This window comes from Moschus berezovskii, chromosome 8 (genome assembly GCF_049115385.1).
Source record: "Moschus berezovskii isolate FMDL1 chromosome 8, NW_MosBer_1.0, whole genome shotgun sequence".
Taxonomy (NCBI): Eukaryota; Metazoa; Chordata; class Mammalia; order Artiodactyla; family Moschidae; genus Moschus; species Moschus berezovskii.
Window position 1 is genome coordinate 101,424,789 of NC_142467.1, and position 11,885 is coordinate 101,436,673.

Consider the following 11,885-nt stretch of genomic DNA (forward strand, 5'->3'; position numbering starts at 1 on the left):
TCGCCCCGCCCACAGGCCAGGACCGCCTAGATCTCCATGGAAACCCACCAGCCACAACGGGGCGTGACGCCCTGGAGACGGATAGGGTCCTCTGCCTATTGGGTCAAAGTCATCTCAGCGAGGGGCGCAAATGGGGCCTCTGACGGGTGCGTCCTTGCGGGAAGGCGGGAATACGGCGACGGGCCGCCAGGACTGTACCGTCTCTACCAATCAAGGGTCGAGGTGGCAGTGATGGACAGGCGTAGCGGGAAAAAGCCTAGGGTGCGGGCTTTCACCCAACCGGCGGGCCGCAGTGTCGAGCAACGGCCAATGAAGAGGCGGCGGGGGTGGGGCGAAGAGGCCGGTTGCTCCGGAAGTGGAGGGAGGGGGTGAAAATGGCGCCCAGCTCGAAATCGGAGCGGAACAGCGGGGCCGGGAGCGGCGGCGGCGGGGCCGGGAGCGCCGGGGGAAAGCGGGCAGCGGGGCGACGGCGGGAGCACGTCCTCAAGCAGCTGGAGCGGGTCAAGGTGAGGCCTGGAGACTCGGAGGAGCGCGTCTGAGGGAAGGGAGGAGGGACGAGGGAGGCGGCAGCGAGGGAGGGCGTTCGCGGGGTGAGGGGTTGGGGGCGGAGCCCCGGGGGAGGGGGCTTGGAGGAAGGGGGTTGGGCGGGGCCCCGGGGAGAGAGCTTAGATTGGGGGGGCTACGGCGGGAGTTTGGATGGAGAGAGTTAGGGGCGGGGTCCCTGGGAAGGGGCTTGGATGGAGGGACTGGGGGCGGGGTCCCGAGGACCGGCTTGGATGAAGGGGGCCTTAGAGGCCGCTGGAGGAGTGAGGAGGAAGGGGGCGACGCAGGGTCAGACTCGTTTTTCAAAACCCTGCTCCCCCGGCCCCTCCGTTATGGAGCCTTACCGCCCCCTTGGCACAGTCTCTGCTACCGGCTTTGGGATTCCTCCGCCTGGGGTTCCTCTGTCTGTCCAGCTCTGACCACAGGAGAGCTGGGAGTTCCTGGTAACTGCCTCCCCCACTGAATGGTAGGGAGCTCCCTGGAGAGGGCCTGATCTTCAGCTACCTGAGCAAGGCTCTGCCTCCCCATGAGACTAAATTCTCAGCGTGCTATAGGATCTTTTTCCCCATCGGGTTGCCAGCTCTGGGAGGGCAAGCGTGTAAATCTGCTGTCAGGTCAGCAGCAAGTGGGGCAGGTCTGTGTCTCCGTGGGTCAGGAGACAGTCTTCTCTTATCAGGCTGGGAACTCTTTGAGGGCAGAGTTGTGTCTTCTCCTTTTGACTAGAACTCCTGGAGCAGGGACAGTCCCCACCCTCAGCCTGATTGCTCCCTGGGTTGGGCTGTGGCTCCGCCTTTAGCTTGGAAGCTCCGTGAACGGGGACTGTGTCTCCCGGTCAGCCTGGGCCTCGCTGACAGGGTTATTTCACTCTGGGATCTCCTCAAGGGCTGGGTTGCATCTCCCCCATTAGACTGGGTAGCAGGATCCGAGGTGCTCTGATTCCTCAATGCTCAACTTGGGCCTGCTCCCCACCCAAAACCTTCCTTGAAGTTTTGGGATGAGAGAGTCAGCTGGAGGGTGGCTGTTAATTGAGAAGGGGGAGTCGGGCAGGAGCTGGACGATCACTGGTCAGGTTTACCCTTCTGTCTGCCTCAACAGACAGGCCCCCAGGGACCTAAGCACCCCGTGTATAGGCTGGTGGGTTGGGAACAGGTGAGTGGAGTTGCTCAAGCCCCCATCTCAGTCTCCTTAGTCGTCCTTGATGTCCACAGGTCACTGTGCCTTCAAGCAGCCTTCAGGAAGACAGCTAGATGGCCCAGTGTGGGCCAGGGGTGACTGGGAGAGGCAATGCCAGTGATAGTCCTCATAGCCTGGGGGCTTAGGCAAGAGGAAGGTGTGAAAATGTCAGTCACGTCCAACTCTTTGTGACCCCATGGACTATAGCCTGCCAGGCTCCTCTATCCATGGAATTCTCCAGGCAAGAATACTGGAGTGAGTGGCCATTCCCTTCTCCAGGGGATCTTCCTGACCCAGGGATCGAACCATGTCTCTTACATCTCCTGCATTTGCAGGCAGATTCTTTACCATCTGAGCCACCAGGAAAACTACAGGCAAGAGGAACTCTCAGCCTGTGGAGTTGGGAGGGTGGCATGGGGCCCTGGTGGAGAGACAGGCTCAAGCCATTCATACCTTCCAGAGCTTGGACCACCCTGGACCGTTATGGTTGGTAGGAAGTAGGCCTATGTGGCTGAACTGGCCCCTAGAGGTGTTGCTCTGCCTTGGGTGTGGGGACTGGGGGGGCTGCAGGCCACTTTTACCACGTGGTGTCTCAAGAGCCCTGGCTGCCCCTTCCCCAGATCAGTGGGCAGCTCTCTCCTCGCCTCTTCCGGAAGCTGCCACCCAGGGTCTGTGTCTCTCTCAAGAACATTGTGGATGAAGACTTCCTCTACGCAGGGTGAGGCGGGGGCCAGGCAGGGGTTGGTGGGGTGGGGCGGCCAGCCAGCCCTGACCTGTCCATTGGCCTCTGCTTGCCATCCCCACAGACATATCTTCCTGGGCTTTTCCAAGTGTGGCCGCTACGTTCTCTCCTACACGAGCAGCAGTGGGGACGATGACTTCTCTTTCTACATCTACCACCTGTACTGGTGGGAGTTCAACGTGCACAGCAAGCTCAAGCTGGTAGGGCCGGGCCGGGCGCTGGGCACCTCCCTTCTGACCGCATGGCCCTACTCTGAGCCTCAGGTTCCCTGGCCACAAGTTGGAGATAGTGTACTTGCAGGGCTGTTGTCAGGACTCCAAGTGTTAGGTCGAACTGTAGGAAATTGCCATCTTCAGAGCTGAAAGTGGGTAAATGGCAGGATTTCCTATGGTCTGATGGCTCAGGGCAGGAGGGACCCATTAGGTCTGTTAGGAACAAGCAGGCTGCCATGCCTGGTTTAGCCCTCACCTTGACTCCTCGAATGTCCCACCCCGGAAGGTGAGTGCCATTACCGCAGTTTCCACGTGAGTTCAGAGAGGTGAACCGGTCTCAGGGTGGGTCAGAACCGATGGGTCGGAACCGATGGGTCTGGCTGCATCCTATCCTAGACCTGGCCTCCCTGTGTTCCCCTCCTGTGAGGGGAAATTCTTATGGGCCTCCTCAACGTGTTCTCAGGATGGCAGAGCAGGGTGTGGGGTGAAGGCCGCTTGGGGCTCCCTGGCCCAAGACTGCCGGCAGGTGTAGCCTCAGGTTGGCCCCGGCCCACTCGGACCCTACCCCCACGAGAACCTGCTGCTCAGGTCCGCCAGGTGCGGCTCTTCCAAGATGAGGAGATCTACAGTGACCTATACCTGACCGTTTGCGAGTGGCCCAGTGATGCCTCCAAGGTCATTGTCTTCGGCTTCAAGTGAGACTTGGGGATAGGGTGGTGGGGAGTGGGTGGGGGCGGGCGCCCAGGCCATGCTCTGAGGCCCTGCTGGCCCCCAGCACCCGCTCAGCCAACGGCATGCTCATGAACATGATGGTGATGAGCGACGAGAACCACCGGGACATCTACATCAGCACTGTGGCTGTGCCGCCGCCAGGCCGCTGTGCCGCCTGCCGGGCTGCCAGCCGCGCCCACCCAGGTGAGGGGCTGGGGGCATGGGGCGCCGGGTGGCCTGCTTCCCCGCCCCGTGGCCACAGCTGAGCCTGCGCGGCCTGTGTCGCTGCAGGGGACCCGAGTGCGCAGTGCCTGCGGCATGGCTTCATGCTGCACACCAAGTACCAGGTGGTCTACCCCTTCCCCACGTTCCAGCCCGCCTTCCAGCTCAAGAAGGACCAGGTGGTGCTGCTCAACACCAGCTACTCCCTAGTGGCCTGCGCCGTCTCGGTGCACTCGGCAGGTAGGTGCCTGGGCTTGCCGGCAGGCCCTGCACACGCACTCCCAGCCTCGGGGCCCCGTGACCCACTGACTAGGCCAAGCAGCCCCTTGACGTCGGTGCCATCACTCCCCGCGTCACAGATGAGGTGACTGAGACCCCGGAGAGGTGAAGTCCCTCGTTCAAGCAGTGGCAATGTGGGCGCCAAACCCAACCACCCTGCCTCCCCCACCCCCGCACTGCCTACTGGAACTTTCCATGCAGTTAAGAGGGTTCATATCTGGGGTATCTGCTACAGCTGCCACCAGTAGCGTGACCAAGGAACTGAGTTGTTAAATTTAATTTTAGTGATGTCAATTTCAAATAGTCACACGTGATCAGCCACTGTCCACCATGCTGGACAGTGCAGTGCATCCTTCTATTCACAAAGAGAAAGGTTGATTAAAAACTTAAGGGAGTAGTTAGTGGCCAGAGGGCTGTCTCGTGGTTTTGGCTGTTGCTGACATGGGGCAGGGGGCGGGGGGGGCCCTGCTCTCCAGGCCCTTAGGGCAACAGAGGGTGCCTGTGGCCCAGCAGCAGCCTTGCGCCCAAGCGTGTACGAGGCTTTAGTGGCAGAAGCTGGGGCCTGCCTGGCATTTGGGAAGGTAGGACTGGGTGGTTACCTCCCCCAGATCAGCAGGGAGTGCCCCAGCATGCGTGTCTGTGGAGAGTGTGTCTTAAAGACATGATCATGTGCAAAAGAAAGCCTTGTATGTGTTATATATGTATATATAACTGAGCCCACAAACCAGCAAGGGGCAGTGCCTTCTCCTCAAGCTCTTCCAGGGGCCTCCCACCCCTGTCCTGGCCACCTGTACCAGCGTGGGCAAGGCTCTGCTTCTCGCTAAACTGTGATCCCCCAACAAGCTAGGCCTGGACAGGGCGGCTGCCCCCCACCCTGTTAGGAAGGACCGCATGGGACAGGATGCAGCTGTGTGCACACGGCCCAGGTGAGGGGCATTGTCAGTGGTGTCTGATGCTCCTCTCACCCTAGGAGGGTATTTACACAGGGGGTGTTTTGATGTGAACATTTTCCACTCATCCACCGCCTCTTCGGAAGAAGTGCCACCACCCTGGCAGATAGGAGTGTGTTGGCATACTTGTATTATTTCTCAGTGTGACCTTGGACAAGTTTCTCTGAGCCTTGGCCCTGAGTCTCTGAACTGAGAGGACAGCTCTCCTCTACAATGGCTGCTTATGGGGGGCCCAGGGCCCGGCAGTGGCTGCTTGGCAGATGCGTTGGAATTCTCCACACTGAGATTCTCCATAGCGAGATCTGGCCTCCAGTCAGGTGGAGTCACAGAGAGGCCTGGGATCTGGCCAGGCTGTGCCTGTGCTGGTCTGTCTCGATTGAAAAGGACAGAAGACAGTGTGGTAAACTGTCAGACTTCTGAGGCTTATTTGACTGTGCTGGATCTTCATTGCTGTGTGGGCTTTTCTCTAGTTGTGGAGAGCGGGGACTGCTCTCTAGTTGTGGTGCGTGGGCTTCTGATTGGGGTGCAGAGAGCAGAGCTTGTAGAGCAGAGCCTCTAGTTGTACGGGCTTCAGTAATTGTGGCTCGAGAGCACAGGTTCAGTTGTGGCACGCAGGCTTAGTTGCTCCTGGGCATGTGGGATCGTCCCAGATCAGGGATCGAACCCGTGTCTCCTGCATTGGCAGGTGGATTCTTTACCACTGAGCTATCAGGGAAACCCTTATGTAGCTTTTATCTTCTGTCATCATCATAGACTCTCAGTTCTCCAGTTCAGTTCAGTCGCTCAATCATGTCCAGCTCTTTGTGACCCCATGGACTGCAGCATGCCAGGCTTCCCTGTCCATCACCAACTCCCAGAGTTTGCTCAAACTCATGTCTATCGAGTCGGTGATGCCATCCAACCATCTCATCCTCTGTCATCCCCTTCTTTTTCTGCCCTCAATCTTTCCCAGCATCAGGGGCTTTTCTAATGAGTCAGTTCTTCGAATCAGGTGGCCACAGTATTGGAGTTTCAGCTTCACCGTCAGTCCTTCCAATGAATATTCGGGACTGATCTCCTTTAGGATTGACTGGTTTAATCTCCTTGCAGTCCAAGGGACTCTCAAGAGTCTTTTCCAACACCACAGGTCAAAATCTTCAAATTTTTCGGCGTTCAGCTTTCTTTATGTTCCAACTCTCACATCCATACATGACTGCTGTTATCCATACATGTCAGCTCCCAAGGGCAGGGAATTTTGTCTTGTTCACTCCTGTGGCCTCAGTATGGGGCATTCGGCAGATGCTTAAGAGGAAGGTTTGAATGAACATGTGTGTGTGTGAGTTCTTTTTCAGTTTTGGTTGTTTCAGACTGATCTCAGCATATGTAAGTCTTCTAGAAGGGTCTTCTCTTGGATTTCTAAGATCCACGCCGCGCGCGACCCCCCCCTCCCCGAGGTAATGAGGGATGTCAGGAGAGCATTCTGACCTAAACTCTGTATTGACTTCTTCTACCTCCTTCACTTTTTATTTTTATGTTCCAGGAGATAGCAGCTTCTGCCAGATCCTATACGACCACACCACCTACCCCCCGGCCCCTCCCAGCCCCGCTGGACCCCAGAGCCCAGAGGTAGCCCCTGTTCTCCCCAACCTCTGCCCTGAAGCGGCCCCAGCCTGGCCCTCTGGGACCCCCGATCCCTCACCCGCCGTTGCCAAAGCCAAGGAGTTTGTGGCTGACATCTTCCGTCGGGCCAAAGAGGCCAAGGGTGGGACCTCAGAGGAAGTCCGGCCACCCCCCTGCCCAGGGCCCTCAGGCAGCCGCTGCCGCCTGCCCTCTGAGCCCCTTGGCCCAGGTGGGGAGGTGGTGCCCCGGGACAGCCCCCCTGCAGCAGAGGTGCCTGCCCCGGAGCCTGGATACGTCAACTACACCAAGCTCTATTACGTGCTGGGGTCTGGTGAGGGGACGGAACCAGAGGATGGTGAGTGGGGAGCCCCTCTGGTGGGCAGGGCCCCAAGCATGGGAGGCTGGCCTTGAGAGCCTCTAGGCCTCCCACCACCATCCCTACCCCCATGTCCTACCCCCTCAGAGTTCGAGGATGACAAGATCTCCCTGCCCTTCGTGGTGACTGATCTCCGCGGTCGCAACCTGCGGCCCATGCGGGAGCAGGCCGCCGTCCAGGTGGGTGTGGGTGGTGGGGAGGCCGAGAGGCAGCTCCTGGGGCACTTCCTGGGATGGCGGTGGGTGCAGTTCTCCCCTGCCCTTGTCCACAGGGTCAGTACCTGACTGTCGAGCAGCTCACACTGGACTTCGAGTATGTCATCAACGAGGTGATCCGCCATGACGCCACTTGGGGTCACCAGTTCTGTTCCTTTAGCGACTACGATATTGTCATCCTGGAGGTGGGTCCAGGTGTCGGGCAGGGCAGTCCAGGGCCTCCCCTGGTCTTGGTGGCACTCTCAGTAGCTGTCACTGTCCACCCCCCACCCCCTAGGTCTGCCCAGAAACCAACCAGGTCCTCATTAACATTGGCCTGCTGCTCCTGGCATTCCCATCCCCCACCGAGGAAGGCCAGCTCCGGTGAGTGGACAAGGACCAGCCCTCACGATATCTCAGTGCAGGGAGGTGGCATATAAAACTCCCCTTGACTCCCCAAAGCTTGGATCGGCTATTCCATTATTGCTCCAAAGATAAAGCCCCTTCAGGTAGCCTGGGTTCAAGCTCAGGGACCCTGCAGTCTCCCACTTTCTCGTGCTCACCAGCTTTCCCTCCTGTAGACCAAAGACCTACCACACCAGTCTCAAGGTGGCATGGGACCTCAACACGGGCATCTTTGTGACAGTCAGCGTGGGTGACCTCACTGAGGTCAAAGGGCAGACCAGGTGAGGCAGGGTCGAGGTGGGGCAGGGCTGGGTCAGGCCCAGGGCTGGGTGAGTCGCTCATACGCTCTTCCTCAGCGGCAGCGTCTGGAGCTCATATCGCAAGAGCTGCGTGGACATGGTCATGAAGTGGCTGGTGCCTGAGAGCAGCGGCCGATACGTCAACAGGATGACCAATGAGGCCCTGCACAAAGGTGGGGCGCTGACCTGACGACAGTTCGGGACTGAGGTCCTGATCCTGGGGCTGGGCGGGGCCTGGTGCAGGTGCTAATTGCTCAGTGTTGCTGAATGAAGGAGCTTGTTGGCTGAGCAGTGGCATGAGGGTGATGGCGAGGGCAGCCCAGGCCAGGGCCAGGGGGCCAGCTCAGATCTGGTACCTGGTGGCCCCCCAATCATTCATTCATTCATTTAGCAGATATTAATTGAGTGGCTGCAGGCCCGAGGCAGAGATAACTTGCACCTGCCTTGCTAGAGCCTTCTGGGCCGCCATCAGGTCAGGGAAAGAGAGAAGCCTCTCCTGCAGACCAGGCTGGCTAGAGGTTCCAAGGCCTGGTCCCCACCTTCCCCTGCAGGGTGCTCACTGAAAGTTCTGGCGGACAGCGAGCGATACACGTGGATTGTGCTGTGAGGGCCCGGCCGCCCTGGACACTTGACTCCAACTACCTCCGCGGCCTGGGAGCTGGCCGCCTTCCTGGTAGCCGCCGGCCGGCTGGCTGACCAACCAACCGACCAACCGATGACCGGCACTAGTGTTAGGCTGCGGGAAGGGGGCTGAGCGGGGCAGCCCCTGGTGGCCTGAGAGTCTGGACGCTTCTTATTTATGCCTATTTAAGTGGGGAAGGGGCAGAGGGAAGAGAGCCCCCTGCCCCACCTGCCTTGAGTGCCCGCCTTCTCCCTAAGCTGGGCGCGGGCCCTCGTTCCTCGGGAGTTCACCCCTTTCCTCAGCTACAGGTGTGGACATGGCCCCCCACACAGCCCAGGGAGGCCAGATGGATCCCAGACCCCTGCCCCGACCACCCTTCGTCTCCCCAACCTGAGGTGGAGAACCTAGTGGCCGTCACACCTCCCACTCCCTGCCCTGTTGCTCCTCTTCACATAATAAATGTTTTATTTCTGAACCTCACCATTTCCCTTCACTGCCTGCTACTCATGAGCTCGGGGCCCAGCTGGCCCCCCTCCAGCCCCCAGGCTGCCACCAAAGCCCGGCAAGTCAGCAGTAGCCAAATATGACAGTGGAATTTATTGTGTTTTAAGAAAGACTACAAAAAGATAGAAAACAGCTCGGCACACTAGACTACCACACGCGTGGACACTTTCACCGCCAGGAGAAGGGAAGCCCAAAGGAGAGGGAGTGGGCAGACCACTCCCCAAAGCTGTAGCACGCGGAGCACACAAAATAGTGATTTTTATACAATAGGTCAGGTTCTTTTTTTTTTTCCTTTTTTTGCTTTTTGCCATAAACATCTATCTCACAGGTTGAAAACACTGAGAAAACCGGAACAGATAAGGCCATGATGGTTGGAAAAAAACCCAACAAGTTACCGACTCCGCTCACAAATCGCACAATAGTCATGTGGGGGGGGGAGGGGGCAGAGGTCCCACACACGGAGAAGCACGGTCTCCAGGAGCGGAGGTGGGGGTTGAGTAGGAGCGTGGAGATTCCATTACAAACCAGCGGCAAGGGGGCTTGGGGGCTTGGATAGAGCAAGCGGAGCACCCAGCCCCGGCCGGGGCAGGCGTGGGCACTTCCAGGCCCGCTGCCTGCAGCAGGCCCCTTCGGGCTCATAGCCCGGCCCAGCCTGCTGCTCTTTGGAAGCCAGAGATGGTGCCCCTTCTGCCCTCCCCCTCTGTCCAAGCTGGGCAGTGCCCCGCTCTGGGGCTGTGGGGCATGGGAGGGTCCAGCGCTGGAGAAGATGCGAATACACCCACGGCTTTAATTGCACTTATACCAAGGAGGGGGAAGCAGTGGGGTTACTGAAGGAGGGGTCCTGGGGCTGCTGCTGCCGACAGTGGTGGGTCCCCAGGTGATGCCCACCTGCGCCCACCCGGGGCTCAGGGCTGGGCCCAGGACAGGCTGTGCAAAGCCAGCGAGCTGAATAAGTTAACAGTTCTGCAAGGTAGGGGGCCTGCCTGCCTGCCCCCTGGGGTGGTGGGGCTTGGGGAGGGAGGGAGATGATGCAGCCTTTGGGGCCAAGGGGCCAAGCTGGCTGCCCCAGGGGGCACCTGGGCACTGCGGCGGGTTCCTTAAGGCACGTCTTTTGTGTCAGAGTTTGCAGCTGCGGCTCCGCCCGGCCCTGTGATTGTGCGGGCCCCATGGTGGGGGCAGGGACCCCCTAGCCTTCCCTGTCTTGGAGGCCCCCTCCTGGCCCTGGCCAAAGCTGGAGCGGTGACAGCGAAGCCACAGAAGCTGTGAGGGACCCTGGCGAGGAGGGGCGGCGGGGAAGTGTGGGCGGGCGGGACAGGGGAAGGCCGCGGGCTTAGCTGGAGGGCAGTGCCTGCACGAAGAGGCCGCGCGCATCTGTCCGCGCCAGCTTGGCCGGTGGCTCCAGAGCTTCGGGGCCCAGGGCGGGCGATTCGCCGCCAGCTGCGAGCGAGATGTCCTGCGGCAGCTCATCCTCGCTCTCCTCTTCTTCTTCCTCCTCCTCGTCTGGGGCACACGGACCGGGCCTGGCTCAGCGCGGGGCGGCCACGCCACCAGGCCCCTACGCTGCGCCCTAACTGGCGCCTCCTCCATCCCAGCCCCCCTGTACTGACCTCCGGACTCAGGTCCTGGCTTTACCTACCTTTGTCTGGGTCCAGGGGGTTCAGAGAGGTGGCCAGATTGGCGAACTGGAAGGTGGGGAGAGGAAAAGGGGTGAGGGTCCCGCCCAGGGGCATCCCGCCCCCGTGCCCTCAGCGTCCCGCTGCGCGCACCTCGCCCATGACGGCGATGGGGGTCTCGCCCTTAGCCTGGGCCACCCGATGTTCGATCAGGTAGTACATGTATTCATCGTAGAGCAGCCTGATGAGATGGAAGGAGCCGAAGCTGGCGGCGCTGCGCAGGGTCAGGTCCCGGATCACCATGGAGCTGGAGGCGGCGACAGACAGGAGACCCTCAGGCCCAGACCCACGTCTAGCCCCACTTTCCTGCCATAAAAACCAGGCTTGAGCAAACGCAGCTACCATCACCCAGCCCCAAACAAGTTTCCCAGGGGTATCCATCAGAGAGGGGTAAGGCCCTAGACTCACCCACCTCCAGCAGAGTCCTGGCCTCCTTAAAAGGTATCCGAGTCCCTCTGGGAGGCGGGGCTTTCTCTGGCCCCACCCTCAAGGAGACGGTCCTCGTCTAGCCCCACCCTCCTCGAAGAGGCGGGACCTTCTCCGGCCCGCTTTTGCCCTGCCTGCAAAGCGAGCACTTTCGGCCCAGCCGGGGCGCACCTGTAGAACGACCACTTGAGGAGGAAGAGCTTGGCGGCCTTGGGGAAGCCGGTGCTGCCCTGATAGGGCTTGAGCACCTGGCTCACGACGCCGTCCAGCCAGGCCGCCCACTGTTCCAGTGAGTTCTGCTGCTGCAGCGTCACTTTGAAGTCCTGCTCCAGCCGCTGCACCACGCGGTCCTCGCAGCGGCACACCCACGAGGCCTGCTCCTGGGACAGAGCAGGAAGGCGGGTGCCCGCGACTCAGCGGCCGCCCCTGGGGCCCGCCCCTCCGGGCCACCCCACTCTCGTCGCCTGCCCCGCCGGCGCTCACCTGCACGTTGGCGAAGTCCACGCGGTTGAGATCGCTCAGCATCTGGTTGATCTGCGCAGTGTTCTGCAGCACAGCGCGCGCCGCCTGTGCCAAGTGGTTGAGCGACGTGTAGCGACGCAGGGTCTGCGCAAAGGCGCCCGCCGCTGCCACCTGTGGGGCCCCGGGCTTGTGGCTTTTTTGGAATTCACCCTTGCCCCCGCCCACTCAGGTCCCTTCCCCCACCCACTGTGACCTCTCTAAGCCTGTTTCTTTCTCCAAAAAGGGAGAAAAAACCTTGTTGCTTTTGTTGGGAGATAAAAGGGTCAGGATTTTTAAACTTTGGGTCATCAGCCACACAAATAATGTGTCCCAAAAAAAAAAAAATCAATGTATCTGAACACTATTATTTTTCATCAAAGCACACAAGAAGATCTAGGAGGGCACTGCCCAGAAAGGGCACCGCTTCCATAACCTGCTTCATTCTGTTTGGATT

At 59.8% G+C, this 11,885-nt stretch overlaps 2 protein-coding genes across 5 annotated transcripts in view; one reads left to right on the forward strand and one right to left on the reverse strand.

Annotated features, from left to right (window-relative positions):
- The first annotated feature begins 353 nt into the window (after nucleotides 1-353).
- DCAF15 (DDB1 and CUL4 associated factor 15) lies at nucleotides 354-8,802 on the forward strand. The gene is made up of 13 exons (XM_055429373.2): nucleotides 354-506; nucleotides 2,337-2,434; nucleotides 2,523-2,658; nucleotides 3,259-3,365; nucleotides 3,446-3,585; nucleotides 3,673-3,843; nucleotides 6,352-6,786; nucleotides 6,895-6,986; nucleotides 7,079-7,207; nucleotides 7,300-7,385; nucleotides 7,583-7,687; nucleotides 7,763-7,878; nucleotides 8,257-8,802. Exons 1-13 carry the CDS (start codon nucleotides 375-377, stop codon nucleotides 8,310-8,312), a joined length of 1,803 nt encoding a protein of 600 aa, XP_055285348.1. The 5' UTR covers nucleotides 354-374; the 3' UTR covers nucleotides 8,313-8,802.
- A 107-nt stretch (nucleotides 8,803-8,909) lies between these two features.
- Nucleotides 8,910-11,885, reverse strand: part of RFX1 (regulatory factor X1) — a 33,242-nt gene continuing 30,266 nt past the window's right edge. For all 4 annotated transcript variants that reach the window (XM_088839090.1, XM_088839089.1, XM_088839091.1 and 1 more), the window contains 5 exons: nucleotides 11,414-11,563; nucleotides 11,102-11,310; nucleotides 10,598-10,751; nucleotides 10,468-10,513; nucleotides 8,910-10,331 (listed from right to left, as the gene is read on the reverse strand). In XM_088839090.1, the coding sequence (XP_088695216.1) occupies nucleotides 10,162-10,331; nucleotides 10,468-10,513; nucleotides 10,598-10,751; nucleotides 11,102-11,310; nucleotides 11,414-11,563 (729 nt within the window). In that variant the 3' untranslated portion in view covers nucleotides 8,910-10,161. The remainder of the gene's footprint in view (nucleotides 10,332-10,467; nucleotides 10,514-10,597; nucleotides 10,752-11,101; nucleotides 11,311-11,413; nucleotides 11,564-11,885) is intronic.